This window comes from Lepidochelys kempii, chromosome 2 (genome assembly GCF_965140265.1).
Source record: "Lepidochelys kempii isolate rLepKem1 chromosome 2, rLepKem1.hap2, whole genome shotgun sequence".
NCBI classification, from domain to species: domain Eukaryota; kingdom Metazoa; phylum Chordata; order Testudines; family Cheloniidae; genus Lepidochelys; species Lepidochelys kempii.
The window spans coordinates 180493066-180509569 of NC_133257.1; the positions used below are offsets into that span (position 1 = coordinate 180493066).

General features: G+C 40.0%; 1 protein-coding gene across 1 annotated transcript in view; it reads left to right on the plus strand.

Moving 5' to 3' along the window:
• Nucleotides 1-16504, plus strand: part of ELMO1 (engulfment and cell motility 1) — a 413997-nt gene that overhangs the window by 165966 nt on the left and 231527 nt on the right. The window contains exon 13 of the mRNA XM_073332875.1: nt 502-630. Within this exon, the coding sequence (XP_073188976.1) occupies nt 502-630 (129 nt within the window). The remainder of the gene's footprint in view (nt 1-501; nt 631-16504) is intronic.

Below are 16504 nucleotides of genomic sequence, written 5' to 3' on the forward strand. Positions count from 1 at the left end.
TTTTACTGCAACACCGTCATCCACTTAGTAACAAATATCTGCTGTTACTGAGACGGATGCTTAGGGCTCAGTCCTTCAAGGTGCTGAGTACGCCCTGACCTGGATCCAGCAAAATACTGAATACAAACTTAAACTTGAAGCACGTGAGTTATCCCATTGACTTCAGTGGTGTCATGGTTAAAGTGAGGTGCGGGCTGGAGTGCTCAACACCTTGCAAGATTGAGTCATTAAGTGTCTGTCAGGACACTAGTACTTCATGTGAGTCTTCTGAGGAATGAAATCCCTAAACTGTGAGGACTTGGGGAAATAGGGAGACACAAAGTCACTCCATATGTACGTCTGTCTAATTGCTTAAAATTATATTCTGATAAAGAAAGACTGGGGGTTGGAGAGCATGCAGCTTTTTGAGACATTCTTTTGTAGTTCCTTGCTGTGACTCGAAACAGGAGACATTTCTCTGCTTTTTTTAAAACTGACCTTTTTCTTTTTTGAAACCCTCAGGCTCAGAGGGATATTATATTTGAACTCCGAAGAATTGCTTTTGATGCGGAGTCTGAACCCAACAACAGTGGCAGTATTGAGAAACGCAAATCTATGTATACCCGAGACTATAAAAAACTTGGATTTATTGTGAGTATTTTTGCTGAAACCCAGGTGTTGTTCTAACCTGTTGAATCCTGATCGTATCTCTGTTATGGTACAGTCTGAAATCAGGGACCTCCAGCATAGCCTGACATTCCTGCTACTTCCTTCCCTTTAGTTTAAATGGAAAGCTAGTCAACACAACACGCTTTAATTACTGTTTGTTCCCTGCAAATTCTATTAACATATGAGCCATATTATTGCTTTAGCAGATGTGAATCCAGTGTGAATTAGTGAATGTAAAAATTATAGCAAGACAAAACGTACTGTTGACTATTAATTCCAAAATCTATATTATGATGATCTTACTCTTAATGGTATTTTAAATAAATAGACACTATCAAAGGGGTCAATGGCATGCTTTAGTATCCATATATTCAGTTGCTAGTTATGTCAAATGATGAACACAGTAAATGGGGCAGAATGTTTTATTTAAATATAGGCTCCTGTGTTTTGGTTCTTAAAGCGTTTTGGACATTTTCTTTTATGCAGCAAAAGGGTATAGAGTATCTGACCTATTCAAATCAACAAGAGTTTTGCTGTTGACCTCAAGGGGACCAGAATTAGGTCCAGATTACAGTTTGATTAAACTGCTGTATAAATGTATATGTATGTATAAGGCCTTTCCTCATTCCAGAAACAGAGGACTGCCATATAATGTAGTTAGTATTTTAATTTGCTAGTCACTGCAGGTATTTGGGTTATTACTCCTCTCTTTGTATAAAGACAAAGCAAAATACTACACTTTAGGAAGGAAAAATCAAACGCACAAATAAAAAACTGGGTATAGCTGGCGAGGCAGTAAAACTGCTAGAAGGGATTGGGGTGATAGTGGACCACAAATTGAATATGCATCTGCAGTGCAAGAAAAGTTAAGTTTTGTGATATTTAGCATTTTTCTTAGTCATAAAATCTGAAGTCAAGTGAATTCACCATAATCTTAGGTTTCTTTCTTTATTTTTTTAAATTGTGTCAAGGCCTCATGGTTGTGGGAAAACATGAACCCTAAATATTCAAAAGCCAGAATGCAAATAAAAAGAACTTCAAGTGTTGGGGTTTTTTTAATCTCAGGATTTTAAAGAAAATCCCATGATTTTGGGGGCCTAACTCATTAATTCTGAACACTCAAGGTTGGTAATTGGCTGAGCGAAGTCAGGTCTAATACTCAACTTGATGACATTTGTTTGTCTAGCTTTTGAACACCATATCTGATCAATTCCAAAATTTCAGGAAATATTCTAGGCATCAGTGGAAACATCTGTACTGGTTTTGGTGCAAATCAGAGCACTCAAAAAGCCTGATTCAGAGGAAATTCAGGGCCCCCAGACTGCCTGGTGCCGCAAGCTGAGCAATTTATATGCTGCCCTCTGCTGCTACGTACCGTTATCAAAGGCCGCAGCTGAACTTGCTGCATGGGGAAATTGTAGTTGTGTATGATCCTCATGGGAGTATAGGCCAGCTAGGGATTGCTGGAGTGCATAGTGGTCGGGCTTCTTTCACTTTCCACTTTATCTCACCCCCACCGCCAAGCCACCCTCTCTGTTTTCTGAAGCACTAGGGGAGGGAGATGCAGTAGGAAAATCCATCAGCTCTGTGCCTACAGGGGAGTTATGGGAGGTTTCTGCTCCCTGTACACTGCCTGTCTGGCACAAAGGGAGCAGATTGTTGGCAGAGATTCTACCTCAGGATTCTTTGCCCCTGCCCCCTGGTGTAGGTCCTGGGAGCATTCATCTGTATACCAAGGAAGGTCTGGCTTCTTCTGTTTCAAAAACTGACCAAACTGTCTTTTAGATGGGGAGAGCAAAAGCTTGTCTCATCACTGACTGTCTCCTGTACAGCTTGTTCTCTTTCTGTATTTAGAGTGCAGACATTCTATCGTTTCGTGTCTCTGCCATGTCAAAAAGCTTTACCACATTATTGTGAAGGCAGTGCAAATAGAAGGTACAGCATAGACATGGCTTCAGAGGTTTACCATAACATTTGTAAAACTGTATAGTTAGAAACCCACATTCCAGATGTTCATGTTGGTCTGAAGGGAGGCTTGTTATTAGTAAAGGTAGGTTTAAAATAATATAAGCTTGATTAAGTTTAATAGAACAGTGAACAGTAAAACAAAAGAACGTGATCCAATCAGAAGATATAAGATGCAGTACATCCTAGAGATTTGTTCTGTTAGCCTACTGCATTAAGTACTCAGCAATGGTCTGAATTCTATTTCTGTCCTTATCTGTTTTTGGCAGTAAAATTGCAAACAAGATTTACTTCTGTCAGCAAAATATTTGATACCAATAATTATTTTTCCACAGTTTCAAAATAATAATGCAAAATAAAAAGATGGGAAAAATACTGTTAAATGTCAGATATTTATAAAAGCCCAAGTCACATATATGGGTAATGATAAAATAGGTCCTAATTTCACAAGCCATTGACATGATTCCTCAAACTTGAAGAAGTTATTATATATTGACATCCAACACCCGCATTTCCACCCTCATGCATATGAGTCAGTTTAATCCCTGTAATCCAGACTGGGCAATAAATACTGCTAAAAAAGCTGGTATCTTTCAAACTCATTCATACTCTCTCTCTGTCTTTTTAAAGCATGCCCAATCTCGGGTCCATCCACGAGAGATTGTAATACATTTGTTTGCTTAAAAAGGTGGATCTGGCTAGTTTCCAAGGCATTTAAATTGGCCACGATTCTTAAGGATACTACCAGCTTCTGATTTAGGGTCAGATTTTCAGAAGTGTTCATCATGCAGCAGCTCCCATTGTCTTTATATATGCCATTGATTATATATAATGTGTGCACCCATATACCCATATATAAAATATTATGCACAAAAAACCTATGTGGATAGTGCTGACTTAATGAGTCTTCATTGTTCAATGTGTGGCCCAATCTGTTATTTACTGCACACTATTCAAACCCTGCTCTGAAGACGCAATTACTAATTTCCTCACTGGCTCCTAGTTCCAATCTCCTTGTCAAACCAATTTCCCCCTTATTCCCCTTCATCTGATCTCACTGGGTATGTCTACACTGTAATAAAACACCCACCCGCTGGCCTGTGTCAGCTGACTTAGGCTCTCAGGGCTCAGGATGCAGGGCTATAAAATTGAGGTGTAGCTACTCAGGCTGGAGCCCAGACTCTGGCACCCTCCAACCTAGCAGGGGCTCAGAGCCCAGGCTCCAGCCTGAGCCTGAACAACTACACTGCAGCTTTATAGCCCCACAGCCTGAGCCCCGTGAGCCTGAGTCAGCTGATATGGGCTAGCCGCAAGTGTTTTCTTGCAGTGTAGACATACCTAGTGTTCCTAATTCCATTCTCTGTGTACCCTTCTTCTCCCTTGGATCCCAGGCCCAGCCTGCCCACCACACCAGTCCCTGCTCCAAAGCATGGGAGTGCTAGAACTAGTAAAGAAAAGGTTGCCAGAATTTTTTAACATGGGGAGAAGCAACTTATTTCCCCCCAGCCTTGCTCTCAGAAATGGTTAACTGCTTTGGCTGAAATTTTCCAGAAACATCCAACCTGAGGCAGACCCCCAGAATGGAAAGTTTCAGTGCAAATGATTAAAGTTTGGCCAAGTTAAAAGCACTGAAAACAAGATCTTATAATAGGAAATGTTAGACAACGTTAATAATGGGCAGCTCTACTAGCCCCACCTGTAAAACACCATCACTTTGCTAAATGTTTTCTGTTTCTGTATATAACATAAATGAATGAGGATTAAACAACTGTTTTATTGAACTTGAATTCTTCAACTAGAGTTATCTATATTCATTTCTCTTACTTCTACAGTGTTGTTACCTGTAGGTTGCCATTTCGGACTGAGAAATAGCTATGTATGCTTTGTTTCAGAGTAACAGCGTGTTAGTCTGTATTCGCAAAAAGAAAAGGAGTACTTGGGGCACCTTAGAGACTAACCAATTTATTTGAGCATAAGCTTTCGTGAGCTACAGTTATGCATCCGATGAAGTGAGCTGTAGCTCACGAAAGCTTATGCTCAAATAAATTGGTTAGTCTCTAAGGTGCCACAAGTACTCCTTTTCTTTTTATGTATGCTTTATCAGTTTAAACAGCTCCTAAGATAATACTATTTATTTGCTGCAACCTAAAATTAATAGAAATAAATATGGTCACAAATTCAGTGTTGCACATTATTTGTTGTACAATAAAATTCTTCTTTGATATCTTCTGATTAAAAATGTAATGTCGCTCTAGTTGAACAATTCAGGATCCCTACATCATAGTTGTTGGCCTTTGCTAATTCATTTAATGTGAAGAAAGAAAAAAAACTCAAGGAAAACATTTAGTTAAAGGACAGTGCAGAAAACTGGACAATTTGTGTGGAGCAGATTAACTGCAGTCAATTAAGCAGTAAATTGGGGAAGGGCTCAAGAGAGGAAAAATTTTGAGCAAGACTTTGGGGGCAGATGCCATGCCTTGTGGGAGTATTTAACATTAAGCTGAATTCCCGATCCTACAGTTGTCTCAAGTTAATAATGTCAATCAGATAGCATCACCCTTACTGGGTATTTAGAGTAGCTAATAGCAGCTGTTATTAAACAAAATGCTGTGCTTTTCTGGCCAACGGGAGTAAGAAAACAGCTGGGGCAAGGAGAGAGAACTTGGTGGGGGTTTAGTAGTAGTTATTGCTGGGTAGTGGAAGATGACCATTCATTTTCTTGCCAAACATGTGAGGGTTGGCATTTGAGGTATCACAGTCTTTTATGGGCTATAGTACTGGGGAAGCTGAGAACAGGAGTTCGGGGATTTGTGGTTTGGGGAGTGAAATCTGGAGCTGGTGTAAAATCAAATTTATGGACGTGAGACTAGATGGTTTCAGTGGTCTTTTCTGGCTGTCTTGTTTATGGTTCTGTGACATTTCCTTCTGGCAATAACATCCTGCCATGCTGGGGAGTGCTACATTATTTATCCCCTGGGAATACTTACAAATCTCATATTATAATAGAAAAGATGCCTTATTTAAATCCCTTTCTTGGGTTAGGCAATGGGAGAGAAATGGGTGAATGACATCACATTAGACTCAGTCTTACTCTCAGTGAAGTCCATAAGAATTCAGTGGCAGGAAAATAAGGAACACACTGTCTGATGATTAATATACACTCTCCACTGCTGATTTGTTTGTTTGTTTCCAGTCTTAATTATAGCTGTTATTTGAATACTTCTACTATTGCAGGGAAAAAACCTAGCCAAACTCTTACATATTCGTAAGAGAGAGGTTCATTTGTTCTAAACCTGGGCAAAGAGTATCTAAACCAGGTAGATATTACATGTTCTTGTTGGTGTTTTTCAATTTAAAAATACTTCAACTACATTTTTGACACTGAATTGTGTGTCTGAGCTGAACTTTTCTGTACTCTGCTTCGTTCCAATGTGATTTGAAATATTCAAACTTGAGAACTGGGCTTTGTAAATAGATGCATAGGGAAAAGTAAAGATATAATCTATAAAACATAGAAGGCCATACTTTTTGGATCTTATTTTGAGTCTTGGGAGACGTGAGACCTGCAGAATTTGAGGGAGTCCTGGTTAAAAAGCCCATGCTTTTTCTTTAAGACCTGTTTATGCCTGTAGGCCCCAATTCCCTAAAATACATAAGCACGTGCTTGCGTGTTTTGCTGAACAGGAGCCTTCGTCCCTTACTCTCCCTTCTATTCTCTGGGAGGCTGTTTCCAAATTGGGTGACAACTCTGTCAGGCTTTCTCAGGAGTGGTTCAAGTCGGGATCCAGTCTTTTCTGTGGGATGCAATTTGAAGCCACATCACTTTATGGAATTAAAAGGCCTTTCCACCTTCCCTGTTGGGATTCAAGAGTCCTCCTTTTGCTTTATCTTTCAGGGCTGCTTTATAATCAATTTTCGCCTTTGAATAATTCATCTTCCTCTTTAGCTATCACTTGTTCTTTAAGTAGCTCATTCCAATTCTTTCTTCAACCCAGTCTTTTCAGGGACTAAGCTAAGGCCTTCTCTACAATAGGAAATAAAGTCCTCACTGACAGCTGTTGTCAGGAGCACTTGGTAACTGACCTAGTTTAATTATGAGTGTAGGTGAAAACAAGCCATTTGAGCTAACTTTGAGAGCGGAAGAGACTTGCATTTCCAAGGACTTACATGAAAATGCTGAACAGTCGGTAATCTGTAAGACTTGCCATCATCACACTTTCTATATTTTTTTTCTGTTAACTACAGTTTGACAGGGAATGAGTTTTCCACAAAGAGTTTTAATATATCTTAACTAGCAGTATTCCCCGCAACCCTCGCCCCTACCCCCCAAAACCTTATGAGTGAGTTTTGCTCTTATGTTCCATGAAAGGCTTATTGCTGCTGTATTTCCCCTTCCAGCCGCCCCCACCAAGAAACCCAATAAACATCCAGAATCACAGGCTCTCACCAGCACAAAACATTGGTGTGCCAGAACTGGCTCTGACGTGTAGCATCATTGTGCTTGGTGGTTAGAAGCTCTTCCAATTAGACATTTTCTAGGCATGTACATTATAGATGTAGGTTGTCTAATTTTGACCTTGGTAAATCAATGCATTTTACTCTGGATTTACACTGGGGTAACTGAGATTAGGGTCTGGTCTGGAGCCTGCTGACTGGGAGTTTGTCAGTGGCATAGGATAAACTGCCAAAAAACTTTGTTTTATGTTATCACTGGCAATCAGTGAGGTTTCTGTTTACACTGGTCTGTGTAAGGAGCTGTTTGCTCATGTTATGCAATCAAGCAGGGAAAGCAGTGCATTTCTGGAAGATTAGATCATGAGTTGGGTGCTTTGTGAGGCCTAATGCCAAAGACCAAGCGGTTTCAGCCACTCTGGAGAGAAGTGTGTTAATCCCCAGAATTGCCCTGGCTACAGTATTACTATTATCAAAAGCAAATTGAGAAGTAGAAAGAAAAAGTCAGCATCTAACCAAGCCTATTCTGGAGCTAATAACTACAGCAGTTCTGATTTACTTTCCCACTTTTCCTACTAGTAAGCGAGGTCAAATATCCCATTGTGACTTTAATTATAGAGCCTTCATGTTGCGTGGCTAGAGCTAGACAGGGATGCAGTGTCATCAGTTCAGCCTTTCAAATCTCTTGCAGCCAGGAATTTAAAAAGTTAGTCACAAAGCAGCTGGAAGGATTTTCTTTTACCACATCCACAACTTGCTGGTCCTGGGTTGCATAAGCAGCAGCCAAAGGCTCAGCTCTGGACTTCATTGGAAACAGACCAGGAAAAAACAGCTGCTCATAGCAGAAATGGGTGACCAAAAAATACTACTTGTTCTTTTTTAATGTTTCAGATAAACGTTGAGTTGCAAAGAGTAATGCCCGGTCAGTCTCAGTGCTGCCTGGGTGTATGGTTACAGGCCTGCTCTTTTTTGCATAGGCTTTTCTGCTTGGAGAAACAGCATTTGTCACTGTCACAGAACATGGCTGCTCCCCATTTGTCATGCCGATCTCCTACTGCCTGACCTCCTACAGCTGTTCCCTTCATTTTTCTTACTTGGATAGCTTTAACACACAGCATTTCCCTACCTGCTTTCTTATTCCGGATGAAAAGAAATAGGGGGAAAGAAACACTTACTGGTAGGGTTTAACACACTGAAGGATTGAAAGCTTTCTTTAATTACCTTTTGTTGTGTTTATCCTGTCTCATTCTTTCCTAGGTGGCATTGTGCTTTTTTGTTGTTGTCGTTTTTGGACTGGGTTAGGGGACAGTTCCTCCTCTTCCTCCCATGCCTGTGTACACAGTCAGCCACTTGTTACTACATGATGGGCCTGGTGTGTACTTACTGCTACTCTTTTTATTTAAAAAAATCATTGTGTTGCCCTTTTACATATCATTAATACTTTCCACTTCCATGGTGCCATCTGGGGATGTCAGAGCACTTCACAAGACCCTGGTGAAATAGATTAAATTAACCCCATCTTATTGGTGGGGTAAATGAAGTGCAGAGAGATCAAGTGACAGATCTGGGACTCGATCCCAAGCCTCATGACTCCCAGTTCTCTGTGCTAACTGTTGTATCATACTTTAATTGGCTCAAAAGCTGAGTATTTACAATACAACCATTTAGCTCAATGTGTTTTAACTGAATTAGTTTTAGAAGACCCCCCCATTCCTTGACCTATCTAGATATGTAATGGGTGAATTCTAGTCCAGGATGCTCTGTCACAAGGTGAACATGTGTCAACCACTCATTCAGTTTCCCTAATTTTGTCATTACCTGTATTTATAAATGGCTTTTTGCTTTCTGGGCACAGTTACAAAATATGTGCAGTTAGGCAGAAATACAAGCTGTTTACCAGACAGGCTGAGGTAGTTTCAGTATCCCAAATGCATGGATCCCTTCTGCCTATCCCATCAAACAGCATACTATCGGGGAGCTTCCATGGAAAATGGGTGCTTTATCTATATATATCAACACACTGGACTGCTAATAAAACAATAAAAAGACTGAAGTAAGGAAATCAACATAAACTGTACTGATTTGCCCACCTTATATAAATGTAACTTTAACCCCCTTGTGGCCAAGATGGAGTCTGCTCTGCAGACAGCTCTGGCCAAGAGAAGGCACGTGCATGAATGCAGCAGGGAAAGTCCCTTCCACCCCTGGGGCACCTGTTCCAAATCCCACAGAATGAACACACACACCCCGGAAGAGTACAATGAATATAGGAAAGGGAAATATTTATTTACAGAGGGATGAAAGGAGAAAAACAACAGGGGGAAATATAGGGGGAGCAGTAAAGCAGGGTTGCATTCAACACAAGACCTCACAGGCCCAGTGGTAGCACAGTCTGAAAGGGCAGACACTGAGCAATATGTCTGCATACACAGTCCAGGAGTCCTGGGCAAAGTTCCAGTCCAGTGCTGAGTCTTGGGTGCTCCTGGTCATCTTCGGCACCATGAACTTTCGCCAACAAACCCCTCTGGGGCCTTCTTCTGCCGCTCTCTGCAAAGCCACCCATAGCGACAACCTCCCCACTTAACTAGCTAACAGCCTCTTTCCTTATCCCAGTGCAAAGTCACAAGCCCCAGTGCTCATGGCCCCATGCAGCTCTGGGCAGCAGTAATACTAGGTCCAGCTCTGGTTTGTCCTTCTCAGGTGATTCCTCCCTGGCGCAGTGCTCCTCCTGACTCCAGTCCTGGGGTGTCCCCGATCAGCTGCCCTGTCCCTCCTAGGCTTCAGGCAGGTTCTCAGCTGCTTCACTTTCTGAGGGCCTGCTTGTTCCAGCCCTTCTGTCTGGCGCTATAAACACATGCACCCGGGCCTTTCCCCTCTCTCTCTGCTCCCTTCCCCCTAACAGCAGTTCCTCCTTCTGGAGCAATCAGTGCTTCCCACACAGGAAAAAGATTTAAAGGGGTCATGGTCTCTGAATCCCAAGGGGGTTACATAAAGAAAAAAGTTGAACGGTTTGGTTGCCTGAGGCAGATTACTCAGCAAAACTTAACGTCTTTTGAAACAGAAGACAAACACATACCATGTTTACAGCACAAAGTTGTAAGAAAAGTAGGCTTTGTCTTCTCTAAGATCAGCATATCTTTAAAATTATTTATTAATCACTAATAATGTGCTGGGCATTGTACAATATAGAGGAAGTCACAGAGACTGCCCAAAGTGACTTTGTTTTAAAGGTTTCAGAGCAATAGCCGTGTTAGTCTGTATTCGCAAAAAGAGAAGGAGTACTTGTGGCACCTTAGAGACTAACCAATTTATTTGAGCATAAGCTTTCGTGAGCTACAGCTCACTTCATCGGATGCATACTGTGGAAAGTTTAGAAGATCTTATTATATAACACAAAGCATGGGAGGAGGTATTTTTTCATGCTTTGTGTGTATATAATAAGATCTTCTAAACTTTCCACAGTATGCATCCGACGAAGTGAGCTGTAGCTCACGAAAGCTTATGCTCAAATAAATTGGGTAGTCTCTAAGGTGCCACAAGTACTCCTTTTCTTTTTGTTTTAAAGGACTTTCATCTCATGCCTCTTTATAGCAAGTGGCTTGCAGATATAAGTGTTCCTTATTTTACATAGGATTTATTTTGCAAATAATATGATGTCTGGCCAGAAAAAACAGACCACCTTCTTCTCTCCTGTCACTGAAGTTCCCTTTAACAGCCAGTATTGCTCTTATCTTATTCAGCGCAATGGAACTAAGATAGGACTAAAAAAGTGCTCATAGTTTGGTTTCTACCTTTCTGACCACTAGAGGTTGCTCCTCTAAATGCTATATGGCAAGTTTTAAATTTGCATATGCACAGTGGTATGTCTTAAACTTGTATCCATTTTGTTAGATAACTAATTAACTGTTTCTCAAGGTTTTGCACTATTCTAGGTATTCCTTGTAGTAAATTTAGGAAATTCAGCAAAGACTGAGATTAAGGTTGCTTTATTTAAGGAAACTGACAGTATTTTTAAGGTGACCATTGTTTTCAGTATATGATATCCTTTATAAATGAATACACAGAGTTTTGGGTGTACAGTATTGTGTTTTGCTTTCTTGTGCACTGTTTAGATGATGAATAAAAACTAGGGGCTCAATTCTGCAATTCGTAGGCATACCAAGTAACATATGAGTAATCCCACTGATTGATTTAAGTGACAAGACTCATGTGAGCAAGTGCTACTCAACATGAGTAAAGATTGAAGTGTAGAGCCCTAAGTAGTTCTGACATCTAATACTATGAGACATCGAATACTATGAGATAATGTCTTACGCCTTTCAAAAGGCACAGCCTCTATCATTAACATATGTTACATTTTAATAAACAAACCTTGCATTAAAAACATTTTGTTTGCAAAGTCAAGTATTCAAACATTAGGAAATGCCAGGATTAAGGCTGCCTGCCAGTGCAACCTTAATTCACCTCCCTTGTGCATATGCATTATGATGTATATTTTAATTACATGATCACAGTATTTTTTACCTGTCCCTCTGTGTTCTTTGCCCCCTCACCCTAGCTCCTGTCCATCTCCTGCTATCCAACCTTCCTATCCCTCTGTTCTTAGTCCCCCTCTGCTCCTATTTGTCTGTGGGGATGGTGCATACACATTCTGGTCCACACTAGGAGCTGGGAGAAGCTGGAGTATGCTCAGTGCAGAGAGAAGCTTTGGAGAATTTAGCTGCCAAACTCTAACAAGTCTCTACAGTCCCTGCAGCCCGCTGCTTCCTGCAGCTCCCATTGGCCAGGAGCAGAGAACCACTGGGAGTTGCAGGGAGCCATGCCTGTGGAGGGTGAACGTCAGCAAAATGTCTCGTGGCCCGCAATCAGATTACCCCGATGGGCTGCATGCAGGCCATGGTTGCCCACCACTGCTCTACAGAGTAAGTATAAACTGAAAAATTATCCAAACACTTACAACTTGGCCAAATTTGATTAAGTTTTCATGGGAACACCCAAAGGCACATCCCTGACCTCTGATGACCCCTTGCCAAGTCCCTACTCCCAAGTATGTGGGCAATGGAACTTCTTAATAAAACAGTTGTAAAAATTCTTTAAATATGAGCAAAATAACATTTTTCTGTAATCTTCCTCTCTGAAATGGCTGAACAGTTTTAGCTGAAACAGTCCTCAAAATCTGGCTATGGAAGACCCCTGAACAGTGTCTTACAATGGAAGGTGCCAGTGACCTTTACTTTTGGCAGCGCTCCCAGTTCCATCCATAATTTTATACATTTTCTCCTGGTTTTCATTTGCTTTCAGTAGCTAGTTCACATCTCTGCATGAAGTGGTGAAACATGCTAATTTTGTGCTGTTCATTTGGTGTTGTGGGAGGGTAAAGAGCTTTTTGTTTTCACAAATTAAGTGTTTCCCACTTAGCATTCCTTTTCCACACATTCTAAAAGACCCCTCCAGCAGGTAACTTCACCCAGAGCCCAGCTTATTTGGAGAATATTAAGGAGAATTGGTGGTGATGCTGCCTTAGGTCAAGCTGGTGACTGCTTCCCTTCTCCTATCCCTGTCTCTGTGTCACTCTCTACTCTGTACTCAGACCCAGTGGCAACAGAAATAAACTTCTGCAGCAGGAAGAAGGGACTTGGGGTGCATTTGTAAAGATCTCGCAAGTTTCAGCCAAATCATGCATGTGTTACACTATGATTACATCAGACTATCCGACTGCTGAATAAGGTTGGCAAAGGGCACACGTTTATTCAATACAAACTGGTGCTCTCTCTCTTGGGTGTAGAGAAGGTATTGAGTAGGGTGCTGTCCATTGTTTTACCCCATTTACTGTAGTAACATATTTTTGGAGATAGTTTACTCAATGGCCAAGGTTTTCAAAAGTAGCCAGTGTTTTTGGGTGCCACATTTTTGGGTGTCCAATCTGAGTCACTTTAAAGGGGTCTAATTTTCTGAAATTGTTAAGCCACCTGCCTTCAGGCTATTTGGGCTTTTTATTGCATCTCCAATTGGGCAACCAGAATCAATGGTGACAAAATCAAAAACAAGTGAGAAAATGAAAGTTGGAATGGCGGGGAGGTGGGGAAGAAAAGAAAATATAGATAAGATGATACCCAGAATGATGTCACTCATTCAGATTCATTTCAGGGCAACTGAACTGTGCCCTGACCAGATGCATGAAGGTGCATGATCTATACCTGATTTGAGAACCTCAGTACTGGATTCTGTAATCTCACATTCTAGATCCATATTGCAACTAGTCTTTAAAGGGCTTTTTGTTTCCTAATTAAAAATGTGTGTCCATTTTATAATCTACAAAACAAAGATGAGTATTTTAGCATCACTGAGCTATTTTTTTTCCAGATGGGAAATATGGTGTGCAATGCCATCCCATTGTGTGTCACATTCCCTTCATCACGGTGTAATGGGAAGTTGAATGCTACTGATTTTACTGCTGATATTATTCCATTACAGGAAGTAATAGTGTAGAGAATATTTTGGGATTGTTTTCCATTCGTGCTTTAGAATTTCAGCTTCAATATAGCTTCTAATATAAATAATGGATATCGCTGTATTTGTATTGCACACATTACTAGCAAATTTGCAGAATCCCATTTTAAAAGCAAGTATTAAACTTATTCTTTGGTAGCTAGCACTAGAGGGCAGTAACTCCATAATAGATTCATGTTCTGCATGGACATCGTTGAACAATTCACTTACCATTTGTTATACAGAATCATTTCAAGCATAGTAGGAATAAGAACCACTGTTGTTTGCTGTAAATTGCCACTTCTCAGTTGAACACTAACAGGGATCATGTTGCCAGTTGTCTCATCAAAATGATATGTTTTTAAAAATAAAGGTGAACGATAGCAAAATTCTCCTGTTTGCTAAGTACGGCTTGTTAGACAGTAAAGTAGCCTGGTACAATTTATTTTAGTCCTATCAATGAATTTTTTTCTTGTGAAACACTGAATGTGAAACACTTTTGCATCTCTCTCATGTAGGTGCAAGTTCCTTCCACAGCAAATTGACTTTTCTCTAGCTGCTGCATAGCATTAAGGGAACTGTAATATTATTTTGGTTAGTCAGGGGGATCCTTGTACAGAATTGGGGCCTTTGCAGTTGAAGAATCAGCCGAGCACAGAGGATACTTAAATGTGTGTGTTTTCCCATGAAAGCAAAACCTGTACACTTTTTTTTTTAAAGGTTTCTCAACAGTGAATCCAAGATGGCAGATGCAATTTAGTATATGTGATTTGTTAGATCCTGAAATTTAGGATCCTAAATGTTCACCATGTTTTATAGTGATCATATTTAAATAAGGGGGAGCTTTTGGATCAGTGGGAGCTGCAATCATGGCTATTAGTAAATGATCTCCAGAATCTGCTTGTTGTGATGCCTTTTAAAAGAATTGTGTTGTGGGTTTTGGATTTAGCTTTGCATTGATGTTGGGTTTCTGTTTTATTTTTTAATTGTTTTGATTTCATAGAATCAGAGTTGGAAGGGACCTTGGGAGGTCATCTAGTCCAACCCCCTGCTCAAAGCAGGGCCAATCCCCAATTTTTGCCCCAGATCCCTAAATGGTTCCCTCAAGGATTGAACTCACAACCCTGGGTTTAGTAGGCCAATGCTTTTTGTCTGTCTGATTTAACAACATAATGTAGACATATAAAACACCAAATATTGTGAGACTTGTGATAAAATCATGAGTGGACTAGTAAATCCATACAAACAATGTGCCTTCCTGTGAACACAGACCTAACCAGCGGTAAAGGAACACATGGGAACTGGTGCTGTTTGTAAGTTGGAAGAAAGTCTCTTAGAAAAAAATTCACAAACAGGAAATCTGACACAGTCTTCTGGTAGATGATGCCTGTCTTCTGAATGACTCTCCAACAATAGAGCTTGTGGTGGTGTTTTTGAGCCAATAATTATTTAACAAGAGCATTATGGCTCTGATAATATTATCACTGTGACCAGTAATCATGGTCAGCAAATTCATATGTTAAAACCATTGTTCTTGTTTACCATACAGCTGCATCCGATGAAGTGAGCTGTAGCTCACGAAAGCTTATGCTCAAATAAATTGGTTAGTCTCTAAGGTGCCACAAGTCCTCCTTTTCCAAATACAGACTAACATGGCTGCTACTCTGAAACACAGCTGTGTGCAATTTACCAGATTTGTTTGTTAGATGGAAATGAACAACTAACAATTTGTAATGTAAATTGTTAATATGAATCAACCAGTCTTTCATCAAATGTTGATGAATCCTTGCTAGATGAGCCCTCTATAGAGGGAGGGACTATTTCATTTTAGCATCAGTTTAATGTCCCTTCAGTTGAGAAGAAACACAAAAGAGAATTGACAGTATGAAACTTGGATGTGCTGCCAATCTTCTGTGACCTTCTTATTGTTATTTGAAAGATGAAGTTTAAAATAATCAGAATGAAGTATTTGTGGTTGTGTCATTATGAGAATGAACTGGATCTGATTAAGCCAATTTTTTAGCTCTTTGAATTCTTTTAAATCCTTTATTTGATCATTTTAGGGCTGTTTATGAATATTAGGGGAAAAAAGTATGTAAAATTAAGTCAAAATTATTGTGTGTTTTTTAATGGAAGGGAAAAACCATCTCATGACGGGGTTAAAAATACCATTATTTTTGTTGAATCTTTCATTTCTTTTCCCATCATGGATTATGAGAAAAACATTAAAAACTTTAAAATCCCCTTTGATGTAAACAAATATTTGGTAACAAAAATAAATAAATACATATAAAATTAGAGCTATTAGGATATTTCTTTTGCTACATATGAGCCATGTACCTTTTTATGCCATTTCAAATGCATCTCTTTTTTGTTTGTTTACCACACAGTTCTTATCTACATTGCAGTTACAATCTCACTGGGGAAGACAGGGTTTTATTACCTTGGTCATAGCATAGTTTAGTGTAGTACAGATGAGAGACCGAAGGCTACTTAGTTTTCCAATGCATCAATAATAGACATGTTAGTTGTTGTGCTGCAACAGAGGACCTCTGTAAGCACCTAATAACATGCTACCGTCTAGAATTAGGCCTGTATCTTGGGAAATCTTTCCAGATATGATATACTGCCTCCTCCAGAAATCGCAGAAGGAACAGCTAAGAGGATGAAACTGGTCCCAAAAAGCCAGTTGCACCTAATTTCATCTCTCTTGTTTTCATTGGAGTGTCAACCTTGTTTGTCTTGCAAGACTTACATTTCATAACCGTTTCCACACTAAACTCTAATGCAGCTTAATAGTTACTAAATATTTGATTCCTGTAATGAATGTAAATTTAACTTATATTGAAATATTGCAACAATCCAAATCTTCTCTAGGCCTATGTAATTCCCTCTGTGTGTGTGTGTGTGTGTGCGTGCACTTGTGGTTTAATGCACACACCTGAAAATT